The 20631-nt window shown below is 42.8% G+C and overlaps 1 protein-coding gene across 5 annotated transcripts in view; it reads left to right on the top strand.

Annotated features, from left to right (window-relative positions):
• LOC135526552 (protein diaphanous homolog 2-like) overlaps positions 1–20631 on the top strand; it is a 728420-nt gene that overhangs the window by 603143 nt on the left and 104646 nt on the right. For all 5 annotated transcript variants that reach the window (XM_064955040.1, XM_064955039.1, XM_064955041.1 and 2 more), the window contains one exon: positions 4875–5039. In XM_064955040.1, the coding sequence (XP_064811112.1) occupies positions 4875–5039 (165 nt within the window). The remainder of the gene's footprint in view (positions 1–4874; positions 5040–20631) is intronic.

Genomic DNA, 20631 nt, shown 5'->3' with positions numbered 1-20631 from the left:
AACAGGCAGAGAGCCAGAGGAGACTGACAAACAGGCAAGGAGCCAGAGGAGATGACAAACAGGCAGAGAGCCAGAGGAGATGGAAAACAGGCAAGGAGCCAGAGGAGACTGACAATCAGGCAGAAAGCCAGAGGAGATGACAAACAGGCAGAGAGCCAGAGGAGACTGACAAACAGGCAGAGAGCCAGAGGAGGCTGACAAACAGGCAGAGAGCCAGAGGAGACTGACAAACAGGCAGAGAGCCAGAGGAGACTGACAAACAGGCAAGGAGCCAGAGGAGACTGACAATCAGGCAGAAAGCCAGAGGAGTTGACAAACAGGCAGAGAGCCAGAGGAGACTGACAAACAGGCAGAGAGCCAGAGGAGACTGACAAACAGGTGAGCGCCAGAGGAGACTGACAAACAGGCAGAGATCCAGAGGAGATTGACAAACAGGCAGAGAGCCAGAGGAGACTGACAAACAGGCAGAGAGCCAGAGGAGACTGACAAACAGGCAAGGAGCCAGAGGAGATGACAAACAGGCAGAGAGCCAGAGGAGATGGAAAACAGGCAAGGAGCCAGAGGAGACTGACAATCAGGCAGAAAGCCAGAGGAGATGACAAACAGGCAGAGAGCCAGAGGAGACTGACAAACAGGCAGAGAGCCAGAGGAGGCTGACAAACAGGCAGAGAGCCAGAGGAGACTGACAAACAGGCAGAGAGCCAGAGGAGACTGACAAACAGGCAAGGAGCCAGAGGAGACTGACAATCAGGCAGAAAGCCAGAGGAGTTGACAAACAGGCAGAGAGCCAGAGGAGACTGACAAACAGGCAGAGAGCCAGAGGAGACTGACAAACAGGTGAGCGCCAGAGGAGACTGACAAACAGGCAGAGAGCCAGAGGACATGACAAACAGGCAGAGTGCCAGAGGAGACTGACAAACAGGTGTGCACCAGAGGAGATGACAAACAGGCAAAGAACCAGAGGAGATGACAAACAGGCAGAGAGCCAGAGGAGACTGACAAACAGGCAGAGAGCCAGAGAAGACTGACAAACAGGCAGAGAGCCAGAGGAGACTGACAAACAGGCAGAGAGCCAGAGGAGACTGACAAACAGGCAAGGAGCCAGAGGAGACTGACAAACAGGCAGAGAGCCAGAGGAGACTGACAAACAGGCAGAGAGCCAGAGGAGACTGACAAACAGGCAGAGAGCCAGAGGAGACTGACAAACAGGCAGAGAGCCAGAGGAGACTGACAAACAGGCAAGGAGCCAGAGGAGACTGACAAACAGGCAGAGAGCCAGAGGAGACTGACAAACAGGCAGAGAGCCAGAGGAGACTGACAAACAGGTGAGTGCCAGAGGAGACTGACAAACAGGCAGAGAGCCAGGGTAGATGACAAAAAGGCAGAGAGCCAGAGGAGATGACAAACAGGCAGAAAGCCAGAGGAGATGACAAACAAGCAGAGAGCCAGAGGAGACTGACAAACAGGCAGAGAACCAGTTGAGGCTGTCATATTTTACCTTGAGCCCCTTCTTTCTCTTCTCAGATCATTTCGTGGTCCAGGTGAGTCTGAGTATGGGACTTGTTGTGTGTGTTTGTTTCTTTGAAATGGAGAGAATGGGGAAATAGCAAGTAAGCAAGAAAATGAGAAAGAGAAAGAAAAAGCAGGACAATGGAAGAGAAAGAGAGAAAGAGAGAAAGAAAGAGTAGAGGAGACTATATCACAACATGAGGAGACTGCCAGAGAGAGACTGTATCAGAACATGAGGAGACTGCCAGAGAGAGACTGTATCACAACATGAGGAGACTGCCCGAGAGAGACTGTATCACAACATATGGAGACTGCCCGAGAGAGACTGTATCACAACATGAGGAGACTGCCAGAGAGAGACTGTATCAGAACATGAGGAGACTGCCAGAGAGAGACTATATCACAACATGAGGAGACTGCCAGTGAGAGACTGTATCAGAACATGATGAGACTGCCAGAGAGAGACTATACCACAACATGAGGAGACTGCCAGAGAGAGACTGTATCAGAACATGAGGAGACTGCCAGAGAGAGACTATACCACAACATGAAGAGACTGCCAGAGAGAGACTGTATCAGAACATGAGGAGACTGCCAGAGAGAGACTATACCACAACATGAGGAGACTGCCAGAGACTGTATCAGAACATAATTAGACTGCCAGAGAGAGACTGTATCAGAACATGAGGAGACTGCCAGAGAGAGACTATATCACAACATGAGGAGTTTCCAGAGAGAGACTGTATCAGAACATGAGGAGACTGCCAGAGAGAGACTGTATCGGATATTGACAGATGCAGTTTGAAAATGCTGCATACTGGCACTGCTGTAGGACAGTCTGTTGTCAGATACTGTCAATATGACATGGCTTTAATGTGGAAATAACAAGAGCTGAAGCCCACTGAGCCTCACATCAGTCCCCAGCGGGAGACCGACAGACAAAGGGACAGAGAGACAGCTGGGCAGACAGACAGCATCCCTTCACTGCTCTGATCCAGCTATCCTGGTGTACCGAGGCTCAGTTATTCATGCTAAACAGCAAATGGCACAGAATGCATGCTCCACCACAGCACAGCCAAGTAAGCAGTACAAGCACAGCTACCTGAGCTTTGACTTACCTCCTTGCATCATCCATTCAACACTTCTCATCCCCACTACTTACTTACTTCAGCCCTTAGTCCATTGATGACTCCTCTCCATCACACTGTTCTCTATTCTCACTCTTTTATCAAAATATATTATAATAAGTTTGTAATAATAGTATTGTCCTGTATTTTGTAACCAAGCTTGCGTACCCTGGATTGTATAAGCAATATTAGGTTGAATATTAAGCTTGAATCATTTGACAAAGTGAGTGGGAGTATTGGTGTGAAACACTCAAACCTGGCATAATTTGTGGATTTTATGAAATATTTGGTCTCATTATCGAGTGACACTAAAAGTGCTGCTGACAGCTGGTTAATGGGAGTGAAATATTCACAAACATTGGTTAAGCAGGACCATAGTGTGGTTGAACAGGACCTTATTGTTGTTAAGCTGGACTGTAATGTGGTTTAGAAGGACTTTAATATGGTTTAGAAGGACTTTAATGTGGTTTAGAAGGACTTTAATATGGGTGAGAGGTAGAACCACTGTATAACTTTGTGGAAAGTTGGTGCCTTTGAGAGATTGGATGTGTGGAAACAAGGTTTGATGTAAACACCCTTCCATCCAAGTCCTTAGGTCTTTAACGGGAGCTGATGGGAGAGGAAGAAAGAGAGAGAGAAAAATATGGATAAAAAGAAAGAGAGAAACACAGAGAGAGAGAGAAATGGTGAGTGACAGACAGAGAGAGAGAAAGGGAGAGTAAGAGAGATAGACAGTATGACAGAAAGAGAGAAGGGGAGGAAGAGAGATATAAAAACATCTATCAGCTAGATAAATCTAGCATCACCAGGCTTGTGTGGGCTGTAGTGCTGGTCACTGCCAGTGCTGCTGTTGAGGTCTGGTTAACACTGACCCACTGAGAGCTAATCCAGCTTGTCTGGCCTCCTGCCGGCCCTGCTTTCATCCTCGCTCAGCTGGACCCAACGTCGGCCAGGACACAGATGTAGCAAGGCCGCAGATCGGTCATCACACCCCCATAGGATCCCCCAAAAGAACCCTTGATAGACCACATACACACCAGCCCATCCATAGATCCACAGCCCAGCCCATAGGCCTATAGACAGCCTTGGACAGCTTTAGACAGACATGTACAGATGCAGAAATGCATAGATCGGAAGATACAGGTAGATAGATGAACGTGATGTACGTTATTGACAGAACAGTGGGGGTGTTTGATGCTGTGTTGTCCAAATAGCCTCAGTGTGATTGTGTGTTGCTGACAGTGACCTGAACATTGAGGCTGAGGCGAGTAGGGTTGAAAACTACCGTGGTGTGTGTCTTGTCACACTGCTTTGTGTATCTGCTTGAATGTGTGTGGCTTTCCATGCTTGCTGTGAGTTTTTTTACACAGTGTGTTCAATAGAGGTGTGCTTTTCACCTCATCACACACACTGTCACACTGTGTGTGGGTCCGTCTGTGTTTGTGGCAGAACAACCAGAGTCTATGACCAGTGTCTAGGCTCCATGTGGTCCTCTGGGATAATACTGCATGGCCAGCAGCTGTCAATAGCCATTCACCTAGTAGAAAGTGCTTTATCTGCTCAGTAAATTACATAGTGCGGCGTGGGCCGCGGTTCAAGACAAACTGACCCCGCTCTTGTTGGGAGAAACAATAGAACAATGACTGCAATCAGCTATTCCAACAGCCATCTGTGTCGCAGCTGACTACAAAATACATTTCCATTACTCCCGGGCTGTGCGCTATTAGCCCACTGTGCCAATGACTCCAAAGTGAGTTGGAGAGGTTATTGAAACACACACATTAGTTTCTCTGACCTCTCCCTGTCTGAAAAGAGATGGCTTTTTCAGCATTTTTGTTTTGCGTTCTCAGTGTGGGTGGGTGTGTTTACAAACAAGTGAATGAAAGGAGGTGGTGGTTTGATAACTAGCTCAATGATGACTGTCTATTGTTGTGTAACATCATACAGCATGGTGACAAAGTGTTACAGTATGTAGTATCCTTTTTGTGTTGTCGCACCAGTACCAGACCTGGGTTCAAATACTTGAAAAATATTTTCAAATACTTTGAGCGTTTGCCTGGAGTGTCAGATGGGTGCGGTTTACAGTTGTGGGACTTTTTTATTGGTTTATTGAGCAAGGCAAGCCCAAACAGACACAGATAAAGTATTTTAATCTATTTTAGGGTAATTGAAACCCGGGTCTGACCAGTACCATTGATCAAACAAAATGTTTATTTCCTTGACTATACCTTCCCTCACGGCTTCTCAAAACATTCACGGGAGCAATATGAGAAGCTGTCTACCATGCACAAGAACATGCAGAAGTTATACGAGAGCCTGGGCAGCTACTACGCCTTCGACCCCCACGTCCTCTGCGTCGAGGACTTCTTCGGTGACCTGGCATCCTTCCGTACCCTCTTCGTGGTGAGTACAGCAAATATAGAGTACACCAGGCTTTCCCAAACTTTTTTGGCCTGCGACCCCATTTTGATATCAAAACCGTTTTTGCAAACCCCAACGTATACAAAAAAGTGATGTTCACTTTTTTAAATTGGGGTAATGACAGTCTATTACAAATCAGTCTGACAGTAGTTTTGACAGTATATCAATCTGAAGGAAGTATGGGTTGAAGTGATTCATCAGGAGAAGGTATTGGGAAGATCATCAGGCTGTAATTTTGTATGATCGTCTTTCTGAAACTCTGATTTAGTGCCTGATCTTGTCCACTCTGTTCTAATGAGTCCTGCGTGGCTTGTGGACATTGTAGAAGGAAACATAAGACACATACATGTTCCTGAGAGTCTTATATTTCAGTGATGGGGTCATAATAAGTCCATCTTAATCAATTTGAAAGATAGCTTCTTCAAATTTGTCTCTATCTTACCTGATTGGTCATGAAACACACACACAAACTTGGAACCAGGGCTCTACTAAAGTGTCAGCGAATATTTTGCTATGTGACCTGTTTTTTTTTTTTATCTTGGGAGCACCGTCCGACAAATGAAATCACCCAGATAATAATTGTTGTAATGATTAGTATTCTCTGTACAAAAGAGCCCGAGACAAAATGGTCTTAGTCTAGAAAACTTCTTATTCATGTCATTATTGGAAGGTCAGCACAGTGCACAAACAAGGCAGAGAGGAGTTGGCAGCTCACGATGGGACCTCTGGGCACCGGGGCTATGGTGCATACATTTTTCACCTCTCAAAATGCAGTCCTACTGCTAATAAATGTAACAAAGCACGCGAGTTTGGCTAGATAGATAGCTACTGTAATGAGTAGCTAGATGCAGTTATGTCGATTACAGAAACTGTGAAAAGCTGGTGGACATGGAAATGCACCATTCTCCTGATTGAAGGTCTGGGCGCTGCTTGTAATAGACTTGCGTTCCCTTCGGCTTTGACTTTTCAGCTACACAGCCAACTTTCAACTACTACGACGGTCATTTCAATAAATCAATAACTAGCAATAAGTAGTTCAAAAAGAGGTAGCTAACATTTGGCTGGCTGTCATGTTCTAGTAAATTAGTTTATGATTAATTTTTCAACCGTGATTATTACCCAACAAAGTAGGTAGGTTATAGCCACCAATTTAGCTCCCAACAGTGCATGCATCCATTGCATGATCTATGTTGCAAATGTGACACGCAAGCCATTGATCATATAGGCCTATGTGGATGCTCAAGAAATGTGTTTTCATTTCTAGTGTCGGATACCTATACAAATAGGCAGGTCCATCTTAATTCTGGTATTAGGCAATGGGCGATCGATTTCATCAAAAATATTCATCCTTTCCCCAGTTATTTCTATGGCCTCTGCTATAGTAATATGCTGGCTCCCCTACGAACTTCAAAGTCCATTGTTTCCAGTGGTGTGTATTCATGGAGGCCTCTGCTATAGTAATATGCTGGCTCCCCTATTAACGTCAAATTCCATTGTATCCAATGGCGTGTATTCATGGAGGCCAAGGGAAGCCAGGCTTCCCCAAAAAATGTACCAAGATAAAAAGAAGAAAAAAAAGAAATAATTTATCTTTCGTCTTTGTCTTTCATCATTTTCCTTAAATCCGCGAGAGGCTGAATGTATCTCACAGGAGAAAGCATCTGAGCAACTGAAACAGCGCCCTGCACAGTGTCTCTGTATGAGTAGGCATTCTATCTGATGTTGTCTGGTCCAAAAGAGTATGACATTGTTGCCACCCGTAGCATTGAATGCAAGGAATGCCAGCGAGCATTTGGCCTCCCTTGATTAAAAAAAGTATAAAATAATAGCCAATCAGCATATAAATAAATATAAATGGTCCTGGCACACACCAAAAAAGTATATGACAGATTGGATTTGTTGTCACTCCCATCAAATCGCATGGAGAGCAGACGTCATTGACAGAAACAACTTGAATTGTTGCATCTCGTTGATGTTGTCCTCCAGTGGCTAGCTAGCTTTGCGACTTGCGGTAACTCTCCGTGGTTCTAAATCAATCATTGTTTAGTGATTCAAAAATGATCTTGCTTGACCATGCTGTAGGTCATGTAACCAATGTCCCATTTAATTATTTCCGTCACTGAGCAAATTTCAGGTCTGCTGAGCGAAAACTTGAACATTTTCTGTGCAACTTCCAGCAGCAGCAAGTAGGTAACTGTGGCTATTTGATCAGAATGTAGGCCTAACAGAGTGTCTGACATTGAAAAAAAATGGAGAAAATGCATTCCTTAACATTTGAACATGGAAATAGTTATTCTATCGTTCTGCCTACAGTAGCAACCAATGTGTGGTGTTCAATGTACTGTAGGCCTACATTCCATAATATTTAAAATAAAAAAAAACATACAGGGCTTGACATGAACCTGTTTATCCACTTGTCCTTCAGACAAGAAGGTGACTGAAAATGTTGTTGTGATGTTTGATGCAAGCAACCACATTAAAAAATAAAATGCATTATTTTTCTGACTACTTAGCTTATTCAAGCCTGTCTCAAAATACAACACTGCCCCTTTAAGACAAAAAAAAGCTCTTTACCTGACTCGCTTTTCAAAGAAAATGTACATGTTTTGTACTCTTGTGGGAAGCAATCACTCCCCTATTGCTAACAACAAATGATCTATAACTGGGATAAAAAAATCACTAACGAGCAAAGGATATGAACAAAATGTGCACAGGTAGCTACATGCAGCTCTCACTTTGATCTCAAAACAAGGCCATCTACTCACAACTGTAACACAGTCCAGTTCAAAGTAAATCCATATATGGCAATGGTCTTTTTGCATATACAGTGCATTCGGAAAGTATTCAGACCCCTCAACTTTTTCCACATTTTGTTACGTTACAGCCTTATTCTAAAATTGATTTTTTGCAAATGTATAAAAAAAAATACAAACTGAAATATCACTTTTACATAAGTATTCAGACCCTTTTGAAGCAACTTTGGCAGCGTTTACAGCCTTGAGACTTCTTGGGTAAGACATTACAAACTTGGAACATCTGTATTTGGGGAGTTTCTCCCATTCTTCTCTGCAGATCCTCTCAAGCTCTGTCAGGTTGGATCATTATAGAGAGGGTTGTATTAAGAGAGAGAGATGATCATTATGGAGAGGGTAGTGCACTCTGGAGCAGGTTGTCATCAAGGATCTCTCTGTACTTTGCTTCGTTCATCTTTCCCTCAATCCTGACTAGTCTCCCAGTACCTGTCGCTGAAAAACATCCCCACAGCATGATGCTGCCACCACCATGCTTCACTGTAGAGATGGTGCCAGGTTCCCTCCAGACGTGACACTTGGCATTCAGGCCAAAGAGTTATATCTTGGTTTCATCAGACCAGATAATCTTGTTTATTATGGTCTGAGAGTCAGTAGGTGCCTTTTGGCAAACTCCAAGCTGGCAGTTATGTGCCTTTTACCGAGGAGTGGCTTTTGTTTGGCCACTCTACCATAAAGGCCTGATTGGTGGAGTGCTGCAGACATGGTTGTCTTTCTGGAAGGTTTGCCCATCTCCACAGAAGAACTCTGGAGCTCTGTCAGAGTGACCATTGGGTTCTTAGTCACCTCCCTGACCAATGCACTTCTCCCCCGATTGCTCAGTTTGACCCGGCGGCTAGCTCTAGGAAGAGTCTTGGTGGTTCCAAACATCTTCCATTTAAGAATGATGGAGGCCACTGTGTTTTTGGGGACTTTCAATGCCGCAGATATTTTTTGGTGCCCTTCCCCAGATCTGTGCCTCAGCACAATCCTTTCTCTGAGCTCTATGGACAATCCCTTTGACCTCATGGCTTTTTTTTGCTCTGACATGCACTGTCCACTGTGGGACCTTATATAGACAGGTGTGTACCATTCTAAATCATGTCCAATCAATTGATTTTACCACATGTGGACACCAATCAAGTTGTAGAAACATCTCAAGGATGAACAATTGAAACAGGATGCACCTGAGCTCAATTTCGAGTCTCATACTAAAGGGTTTGAATAGTTATGTAAATAATGTATTTCTGTTTTGTTTTTTTAACCTGTTTTCACTTTATCATTATGAGGTATTGTGTGTAAATTGATGGGGAACATTTTTTATGGAATCATTTTTAGAATAAGGCTATAACGTAGCAAAATGTGGAAAAAGTCAAGCGGGTCTGAATACTTTCCCGAATGCTCTGTAGGCCGACTGCAGGTCTGATTGCTAATGCCGCACCAGTCTGTGTAGAGTACGGGCTTATACAAGGGTTGAATACAAAGTGTTGACAGTGCTCAGTAAGAACTTAAACATGAACTCACTCATAAAAACAGCAGCTCTTTGCTGTATTTGTTGACAGTCTCACTCTAGTCAAGGTTTTAAACGTTTTGAAACCTCACAGTATCAACTTTGCTGTAGCTTTCTTTTATGCCTGTTACGTTATTGCAGACACGTTAATCTGAGCCAGTGGTAGACCTATAGTGAACTTGATTTGTCCTCCAGGCCCACCAGGAAGACAGAGTTTGACTCTTCATATACATGACATGGTTCAAAAGGCAACAGTTTGAATCGGGTGCACCTACCTCCAACAGCCGAGACAAATACATAAAAAAGTAGGAAAATAATGCTTTATCGTTGGGTTTTTACAAAAATGTTTGGCAATCGACTAGGAATGCCTTGGATTGCACTCGACCGGTTGGTGACCACTATTCTAGTGAAGTTCAATATCGTGTTTCTCGCTGTGGCCTGATATTTCTCCTGTGCGGCAGTCCCAGGAGAGTTGCGCGGCGGTTGCATGTAACTATTTGTTACATGCCGTATGCTTTGTAGACTTCACCGAACACAGGTATCTTTTTTGTGATGAAACAAAGGTGTGGTTGAATTCATTATTCCACTGTGTCTTATTATTGTCTCGGCCTTAGGGTATATATCACAGTCGCGAGGCATATGAATTAACAGGATTTATAGAGCAAACAACACAATTATCACAACACATGTATGCCTTGTTTTTTGGGCTTCCCCAGTGATTTTAACCATGCACCACTACTGGTTGTTTCAGAACACTAAACGGACAGAACATTCAAAAGAACTAATGTAATGTTTCAATGCAATGCATCTCAATAGGTCAGTAGTGCTTGTACACAATGTAGAAACCTGATATTCCACCAATGACTTTGTCATTTCAATGACAGGTTTTGTATCAACATTTCAGTTTTTCATAATAAACAAATGTCATTAAAGGATTGCATATTAGTTTCCATGGCACAAAATGTGCTTCAAAAGTAGCTAGAATTCATATAGGCCCAATATGGGCTGTATCTCAATCAATTTAGATTTTGTTGTGCTCCTATCTTTCAGCTGGGAGCACCAGTGTTACCAATGTATTTGGTAGTAATCATACTGTACTTCAACTCAACATTGACTTCAGTAAGACGTAGTCCTACTGTACTTCAACTCAACATTGACTTCAGTAAGACGTAGTCCTACTGTACTTCAACTCAAGAATGACTTCAGTAAGACGTAGTCATACTGTACTTCAACTCAACATTGACTTCAGTAAGACGTAGTCATACTGTACTTCAACTCAACATTGACTTCAGTAAGACGTAGTCCTACTGTACTTCAACTCAACATTGACTTCAGTAAGACGTAGTCCTACTGTACTTCAACTCAACATTGACTTCAGTAAGACATAGTCCTACTGTACTTCAACTCAACATTGACTTCAGTAAGACGTAGATCTACTGTACTTCAACTCAACATTGACTTCAGTAAGACGTAGTCCTACTGTACTTCAACTCAACATTGACTTCAGTAAGACGTAGTCCTACTGTACTTCAACTCAACATTGACTTCAGTAAGACATAGATCTACTGTACTTCAACTCAACATTGACTTCAGTAAGACGTAGATCTACTGTAATTCAACTCAACATTGACTTCAGTAAGACTTATATCTACTGTACTTCAACTCAACATTGACTTCAGTAAGACGTAGTTCTACTGTACTTCAACTCAAGAACAATACTCATGAGGTAACAACAGCATCAAGTCTATTCCTTGAGAGAGAGCACAGAAGCACATGTCAAGTCTCTCTGTTCCTTGAGAGAGAGAACATGAAGCACATGTCAAGTCTCTCTGTTCCTTGAGAGAGAGCACAGAAGCACATGTCTAGTCTCTCTATTCCTTGAGAGAGAGCACAGAAGCACATGTCAAGTCTCTCTGTTCCTTGAGAGATAGCACAGAAGCACATGTCAAGTCTCTCTGTTCCTTGAGAGATAGCACAGAAGCACATGTCAAGTCTCTCTGTTCCTTGAGAGATAGCACAGAAGCACATGTCAAGTCTCTCTGTTCCTTGAGAGAGAGCACAGAAGCACATGTCAAGTCTCTCTGTTCCTTGAGAGATAGCACAGAAGCACATGTCAAGTCTCTCTGTTCCTTGAGAGATAGCACAGAAGCACATGTCAAGTCTCTCTGTTCCTTGAGAGAGAGAACATGAAGCACATGTCAAGTCTCTCTGTTCCTTGAGAGAGAGCACAGAAGCACATGTCTAGTCTCTCTATTCCTTGAGAGAGAGCACAGAAGCACATGTCAAGTCTCTCTGTTCCTTGAGAGAGAGAACATGAAGCACATGTCAAGTCTCTCTGTTCCTTGAGAGAGAGCACAAAAGCACATGTCAAGTCTCTCTGTTCCTTGAGAGATAGCACAGAAGCACATGTCAAGTCTCTCTGTTCCTTGAGAGAGAGCACAGAAGCACATGTCAAGTCTCTCTGTTCCTTGAGAGATAGCACAGAAGCACATGTCAAGTCTCTCTGTTCCTTGAGAGAGAGCACAGAAGCACATGTCAAGTCTCTCTATTCCTTGAGAGAGAGCACAGAAGCACATGTCAAGTCTCTCTGTTCCTTGAGAGATATCACATGAAGCACATGTCTAGTCTCTCTATTCCTTGAGAGATATCACAGGTAAATGCTGCACTAAAGAAATACCAACAGCAGTGGAGGAAAGGTTCACTCAATCCTTTCATACTTCTATCTCATGCCATTAAATCATTGGCTCATGCATTTGACTATCTCAAAACTAAGAACGTTGGCCCTGTTTTAAGACTAGGTGGTGAATTAACTTATTTCATCCAGAGTTGACAAATATATTTGCCTGACAGACCTGGGAGCCTGATGACATAGGGGCGGGCTTATAGGACAGATTAAAGCATACATAAACTGTTGCGCTTCCCAAATGAAACCCTATGCCTTTCATAGTGTACTATTTATTTTTACCAGGGCACCATTTGGTACGCAACCTGTGCCTGGAATGTATAATGTATCATGGAAGCGTGTAAGTTCCACACTGATAAAAGAGACTTTGGAAGCTTCTTATCCCCTTTAAATGGACACAGAAAGAAAAGACAGTACCTCCGCCTTCGGTGCTTCAAAGAGTCATGCAGGTCTTAAGCAGGTAGAGGGGTGGGGTAAGTCTGTTGAGGTCTGGGCTTATTGAAACTCTGAAGAGCTTGGAACCGTAGAGGCTGGCTCTTCCTATTCTAAACATTATTTCTGCATAAGTGTAATAGATGTATTACCTCCCACTGTTTTCAAGGTGCTTATTAGTACTATCTGGGTTTCTCTGAATACAATGACTAAGAATTATATCGTGGCAGTAGGGTTTTACCACCTTGATAATATAAATACACTATATATACAAACGTATGGGGACACCCCTTCAAATTAGTAGATTCGGCTATTTCAGCCACATCCGTTACTGACAGGTGCATAACATCGAGCACACAGCCATGCAATCTCCATAGACAAACATTGGTAGTAGAATGGCCTTACTGAAAAGCTCAGTGACTTTCAACGTGGCACCGCCATAGGATGCAACTTTTCCAACAAGTCAGTTTGTCAAATGTCTGTCCTGCTAGAGTTTCTCTGATCAACTGTATGTGCTGTTATTGTGAAGTGGAAACGTATAGGTGCAACAACGGCTCAGCCGGTCATAGAATGGGACTGCCGAGTGCTGAAGCGTGTAGAGCGTAAAATATTGTCTGTCCTCAGATGCAACACTGTCGAGTTCCAAACTGCCTCTGGAAGCAACGTCAGCACAAAAATTGTTCATCAGGAGTTTTATGAAATGGGTTTCCATGGCCGAGAAGTCGCACACTAGCCTCAGATCACCATGCACAATGCCAAGTGTTGGCTGAAGTGGTGTAAAGCTCGCCGCCATTGGACTCTGGAGCAGTGGAGACATGTTCTACGGAGTGATGAACCACGCCTTACCATCTGGCAGTCTGACGGACGAATCTGGGTTTGGAGGATACCAGGTGAAGGCTATCTGCCCGAATGCATAGTGCCAAGTTTGGTGGAGGAGGAATAATGGTCTGGGGCTGTTTTTCATGGTTTGGGCTAGGCCCCTTAGTTACAGTTTGAAGCCCCTTTCCTGTTTCAATATGACAATGCCCCTGTGCACATAACCAGGTCCGTACAGAAAAGGGTTTGTTGAGATTGGTGAGGAAGAACTTGACTGGCCTGCACAGAGCCCTGACCTGAACTTCTGGGACTTCCCAGAAGAGTGGAAGCTGTTATAGCAGTAGACGAGGGACCAACTCCATATTAATGCCCATGATTTTGGATTGAGATGTTCGAAGAGCATGTGTCCACATGCTTTTGGCCATGTAGTGTATATATGTTATCTTCGGAAATGAACAATAATTTAATTTTGTGTTCTCAGAAATGGTTGTTCCAGGAAAGGTATTCAAAGTCATGTACAGTAGGACCAAATTGAGACAAATTACTGAAATGACCCAATTATAAACTACTCATGTGCAGTATGACTACATTTCCTGGAACAATCTTTTTTTGAGAACACTCAAAAATCATGTATTGTTCATTTCCGAAGAACACAGAAACTGCTTCCTTTGGATATATTTAGATGATCAAGGGAGTAAAACTAAACCATGATCAGTTGACACCAGTATATAAACACAAAACCTCAAGGAAAATATCCAGGAAAGTAGTAGAGTAAATGATACAACAGTAACACCTTTCAAGTTTATTCAAAAACACAGATATGACATTTATTGGAATGAATGTGAGGTGAGTCTAAAATAAAATGTCTGAAAACACATTCATCATAAAAATTCAAATCCCAGAATGCTCAAGAGGGATATTTGTGGACCAAGACAAACTCAAACTGTGAAGAACAAAGCAGAGACACTACCTCCTGGGAAGAAGTCTCTTAAACATGTATTTAACTATTTTCTCCCTCCATCTCTCCCTCTCCTCCCGGTGCCCCCAAAAATGTAATGTGTCAGGATGATGACACGATGTCCAGAAGATACGCTCAAAGTCTTCCAAACCTATTAGTGTGAATGGCAAGGTCTTCTTGTCTGAGTTTCTTCTCTCTCTGTTCCCTCTCTTCTCTCTCTCCCCACCCCTCCCTCCCTCCTTCCCATATGTATAACTAACTTTCATTCTCGTGATCAAAGAGTACCAGCGTTCGACACGGCGCTCCCCCAAGGATTTGCTGTTGCCTCTAAAAGGAGACGTCCGCTAAGAAATTAATTATTCTCTCAAGCAAATAGCTCTTTATGAATAAGTTATTACTGATTTCGACTTCAATGCCAAGGAGTAGGAGAGGTCTGGGGAAGTGGGGGGTTGAGTTGGGATAGAGAGTGTGTGTATAAAATAAGCAATCCTTCGATGACCAGCGACTGCAACATTCCTGTTATTCCCTCTGGTTTTCCTTTCTTGCCGGGAGACCCATTTAACAGATGCTTCAATGCTTCTAACTTTCAGGAATGTTTGGTGATCGATGCATTCATTCTGGTTGTTGTTTGTTTTTCTAACTGTAAAACTGAAAGAATGTAGCTGTTTCCTCTGCAGATGTAGATGCTCGCTAACAGCCCTTCCCCTTTGCACCATGCTAAGCTTGGCTAGCCAGTAGCAGCCTAGTGGGATTGTGAATCTGTCCTGAGGAGGGTATTTATCATTTGGCTACGCTAACGGTACGTTCCTTGCATCACCCATCACTTACCTTACAGCCACTGAGGGTATATATCATTCTGCACCAGCCATAGTGATACAGTAAATGGATATTGTGACTGGTCGGCAGTTGGGGTCATTAAGGAAATTCACATTCACAAACGATACATCATTTAACTTTCCAATTGATTTTATGCTGACACCCATTCAACATGCACAGCAAATGTTCATGGTATGGGCTTCCGAGTCATTGAGGCTAAACATTCATTCGGCGGTATCACAGAGCGTTGTTTGGCCTTTGTAATACATTCATTACACACAGGGGCATCTCAGATAATAAAGACCTTGATTGGAATGCTACTTTCCTCTAAATTGCTTTGACTAAAAAGCTTAATTCAACGCCGACCGACATGAGGCATTTGAGTTAACGCAATGACTGGCAGCCCTCATAGATCCAACTACAACAGATAAAAGAATTCATTAGCCACATTTTTTTTCTACTCTTGACGAGGCCAATGAAAATCATTTTATTTGGGCGCAGGAAGTCCATATATGTGCAGCTGCCATATTTGGAGATGGGGTGAAATGCAGTCAACCAGCTCTGTGTGTGTAATCCTGACTCGGAGCAGAGAGGAGGATCTCTGTATTACAAGTTAGCAAAGCCTGGGCAGGTGGATGTTGAGCTAACAGTCTTAGTCGTTAATTGACTGAATAAGACCAATAAAGCCAGACTAATGGGTGTGGGGTTACAAGAAGGAACATCCTCACATAATCTTAGTGATCAAATTATGATGGCCAGAGTGTGTGTGTGAATGTCGTTGTGTGTGTGTGCGTGCGTATGCATACATGCATGTGTGTATGTTTGTGTGTGTTTGTCCGTCTTTTCAGGGCCATTGGCTCGATCTCAAAAGCATGCGAATGCCCTGACACTGACAGTATGAAGAGTCATTGTGATGATAATGGTACTGGTAATATGATGCCTCTCCTCCCACTACACTTTCCCTGTTACTGCTGCTTCCTCCTCGACAGCTGCTACAGTAATCCTCTAACACACACACACTTGTTTATCCAATATATATTTGCATAGACACTGGCACTCAGTGATCAAGTCACTGATATTGACACAGCAGAGGCATTATTCAACCTAAACTGGTCACAGGATTTCAATTTATTCAGGATAACCCTTCAATAAATAAAAAATATAGTATTGTGTCTTAAAGACTACCAAGTTAGTGTATTTGTACCTCATAAGTTTCTGACACAATTTCATTAGAAGCTGGCACGTACAGCAACAGATGGCTGATAAACACTTAGGCAGCCCAAGGTTCTGTTGTGCTACAGTGATCATGTTTGTCAAATCTACAGCATCTATGTGTGTGTGTGTGTGTGTGTGTGTGTGTGTGTGTGTGTGTGTGTGTGTGTGTGTGTGTGTGTGTGTGTGTGTGTGTGTGTGTGTGTGTGTGTGTGTGTGTGTGTGTGTGTAATCAGTGGTGCAACAGAAAAGGAGCAATTAAACAGCTCTGTTCCAATATCCACACTTGCATATACCACTTGGTATGAATCAATGTATTGGACATGCATTCTATTTACGGACAAGCAAACAGTCTCTGGACTGGGCAAACGCATGTATAGGAGCAGAAGCTGATAGGGGAGAGCAGTAAACAAGTCATGAATTATTGGATTGGATTGAATTGAAGAAGAACCTGAAAGGAAAATGTCTTCTGGCCCATCATGCTCAGTGCAGGGGATGTTCAGAAAATGGCTCTGAAATTCTCCAGCCAGGTGTGGAGGTCAGAGCGCTCAGAAGTCCACAACACAAGGCAGAGAACAGAGAGAAGGCCTCAGTATCACTGCAAAAAAATGTACACACACACACACGCAATCCCTCTTGTGCCGGTAGCAGCAGTGCCTATTACCATTTAGGACCATGGAGAGTGACAAAGTGTCGATGCACAAAGTCAGCCATTTTGGGGATGGATGAGACCATTCTGATAACTACGGCTGTAGCAATACAGTAGTCACTCCCTAAAAAGGGACTTAGTGGCTATCTACATGAAGCAACTTCTTTATTTGCATTTTCTACAGCAAGATGATATCACTTAATGCTTCGTGCCTCGTTATCATTATGAGCTAGCTTGCTAATTATCTTTTGGATAGTGAGAATTAAGAATACACAGCAGGTTTATGTGATAGACACTGTAGGTTTTAGTTTTACCCTCCCCACTCAGACCACTCCCAGGCAGTCCGAGCAAATTTTTTTGCTTAAGAAATTGCTCTCTGTTAGGAAGCTTTTTTTGTTTCTTTTTGACCATTTTAAATGAAAACAATCACAGCAAGGTACTTAATTGATACCTAGAAATTATTTGATATGGAGTTAAAAACGTCTGCGATGTTCCAATTAACACAGAGTTTTAAGTTAGGGTTTATTCCTCTCTAACTCTCTCTAAACACAATTACCCTGTCTCTCGCTATCTCTATCTCTCCCTCTCTACCTTGCTCTCTCTCTCTCCTCCTCTCTCTCTCAATTAAATTCAATTCAATTTTCAATTCAATTTAAGGTTTTTATTTGCATGGGAAATGTATGTTAACATTGCCAAAGCAAGTGGAGTAGATAATATACAAAAGTGAAATAAAAAATAAAAATTAACAGTAAACATTACACTCATGTACAAATGGTTAAAGTACAAAAGGGAAAATAAATAAGCATAAATATGGGTTGTATTTACAATGGTGTTTGTTTTTCACTGGTTGACATTTTCTTGTGGCAACAGGTCACAAATCTTGCTGCTGTGATGGCACACAGTGGTATTTCACCCATTAGATATGGGGGTTTATCAAAAATGGGTTTGTTTTCTAATTCTTTGTGGGTCTGTGTAATCTGAGGGAAATATGTGTCTAATATGGTCATACATTTGGCAGGAGGTTAGGAAGTGCAGCTCAGTTTCCACCTTATTTTGTGGGCAGGGTGCACATAGCCTGTCTTCTCTTGAGAGCAAGGTCTGCCTACGGAGGCCTTTCTTAATAGCAAGGCTATGCTCACTGAGTTTGTACATAGTCAAAGCTTTCCTTAAGGTTGGGTCTGTCACAGTGGTCAGGTATTCTGCCAATGTGTACAGAGCCATTTTCTGTACTGTTTAGGGCCAAATAGCATTCTAGTTTGCTCTATTTTTTTGTTGTTAATTATCTTTTTGTTTTCTCATCATTTGGTTGGGTCTAATTGTGTTGTTGTCCTGGGGCTCTGTGGGGTGTGTTTGTGAACAGAGCCCCAGGACCAGCTTGCTTAAGGGACTCTTCTCCAGGTTCATCTCTCTGTAGGTGATGGCTTTGTTATGGAAGGTTTGGGAATCGCTTCCTTTTCGGTGATTATAGAATTTAACGGCTCTTTTCTGGATTTTGATAATTAGCCGGTGTCGGCCTAATTATGCTCTGCATGCATTATTTGGTGTTCTACGTTATACACGCGGGATATTTTTGCAGAATTCTGCATGCAGAGTCTTAATTTGGTGTTTGTCCCATTTTGTGAATTGTTGGTTGTTGAGCAGACCCCAGACCTCTCAACCATAAAGGGCAATGGGTTCTATAACTGATTCAAGTATTTTTAGCCATATACTAATTGGTATGTCGAATTTTATGTTCCTTTTAATGGCATAGAATGCCCTTCTTGCCTTGTCTCTCAGATCGTTCACAGCTTTGTGGAAGTTACCTGTGGCGCTGATGTTTAGGCCAAGGTATGTGTCGTTTTTTGTGTGCTCTAGGGCAACGGTGTCTTTGTATTTGTGGTCCTGGCGACTGGACCTTTTTTGGAACACCATTATTTTGGTCTTACTGAGATTTACGGTCAGGGCCCAGGTCTGGCAGAATCTGTGCAGAAGATCTATGTGCTGCTGTAGGCCCTCCTTGGTTGGTGAAAGAAGCACCATATCATCAGCAAACAGACATTTGACTTCAGATTCTAGTAGGGTGAGTCCGGGTGCTGCAGACTTTTCTAGTGCCCTCCCCAATTCGTTGATATATAGGTTGAAGAGGGTGAGGCTTAAGCTGCATCTCTGTCTCACCCCACGGCCCTGTGGGAAGAAATGTGTGTGCTTTTTGCCAATTTTAACCGCGTACTTGTTATTTGTGTACACGTGTACGTAGTATGTTTTTTCCCACAGCACCACTTTCCATCAATTTGTATAGCAGACCAATGCCAAATTGAGTTGAAGGCATTTTTTAAATCAACAAAGCATGAGAAGACTTTGCCTTTGTTTTGGTTTGTTTGTTTGTCAATTAGGGTGTGCAGGGTGAATACGTGGTCTGTCGTATGATAATTTGGTAAAAAGCCAATTTGACATTTTCTCTGTACGTTGTTTTCACTGAGGAAATGTACGGGTCTGCTGTTAATGATAATGCAGAGGATTTTCCCAAGGTTGCTGTTGCCGCCTAGCCCACGGTAGTTTTTGGTGTCAAATTTGTCTCCACTTTTGTGGATTGGGATGATCAGTCCTTGGTTCAAATATTGGGGAAGATGTTAGTTTTAGTATAGCCAATTGGAATTTGTTGTCTGTATATTTGCTAATTTCTTAGAGGATAACATTAACACCACATGCCTTGTTGTGTGGAGGGTTTTTATTTTGTCCTGTAGTTCATTCAAGGTGATTAGAGAATCCAGTGTGTTCTCGTAGTCTTTAATTCTAAGATTTGTATTTGATTATGTATATGTTTGTGCTGTTTGTTCTTTGTTCCTTGTTATAGAGTCAAACAGATTGGAGAAGTGGTTTACCCATACATCTCCATTTTGGATCGATAATTCTTTGTGTTGTTGTTTTAGTGTTTTCCAATTTTTCCATACGTGGTTAGCGTCCATGGATTCTTCAATTACACTGAGCTGATTTCTGACGTGCTGTTCCTTCTTTTGTGTAGTGTATTTCTGTATTGTTTTAGTGATTCACCATAGTGAGGGCGTAGACTCTGGTTTTCTAGGTCTCTATGTTTTTAGTTGGACAGGTTTCTCAATTTCTTTCTTAGATTTTTTCATTCTTCATCAAACCATTTGTCGTTGTTAATTTTCTTTGGTATTCTATTTTCCTATTTGATAGGGAAGCTGAGAGGTCAAATATACTGTTAAAATTTTATACTGCCAAGTTTACACCTTCACTATTACAGTGGAACGTTTTGTCCAGGAAGGGGTCTCTCTCTCTCTGTCACTCTCTCCCTCTTTCTCTGTCTCTCTCTCGCCATTATTCCTTCTCTGTTTCTCTTTATCTTTGCCTTCGCCTTTTTCTCCTCCTTCTCTTTCTCCACCCCCTGCTCCTCTCTCTCTCTCTCTCTCTCTCTCTCTCTCTCTCTCTCTCTCTCTCTCTCTCTCTCTCTCTCTCTCTCTCGCTCTCTCTCTCTCTCCCCGTCTCTCTCTCTTTGTCTCTCTCACGTTCTCTCTCCATCTCTCTATCTCTGTCTCTCTCCCTCTCCATTATTCCTTCTCAATATGTCTCCCTTTATCTTTGCCTGTGTGTGACTTTTTCGCCCCCTTTTTTCTCCACCCCCCCCCCCCACTCTCTGTCTCTTCATCATTGTCATCTCACAAGGAGACAGTAACAGTGGGGGCTCTTGTCCTTGGAAGCCAAAGCCCCA

Source organism: Oncorhynchus masou, chromosome 32, assembly GCF_036934945.1.
Source record: "Oncorhynchus masou masou isolate Uvic2021 chromosome 32, UVic_Omas_1.1, whole genome shotgun sequence".
NCBI classification, from domain to species: Eukaryota; Metazoa; Chordata; class Actinopteri; order Salmoniformes; family Salmonidae; genus Oncorhynchus; species Oncorhynchus masou.
This window is presented reverse-complemented; position numbering and strand designations above follow the sequence as displayed.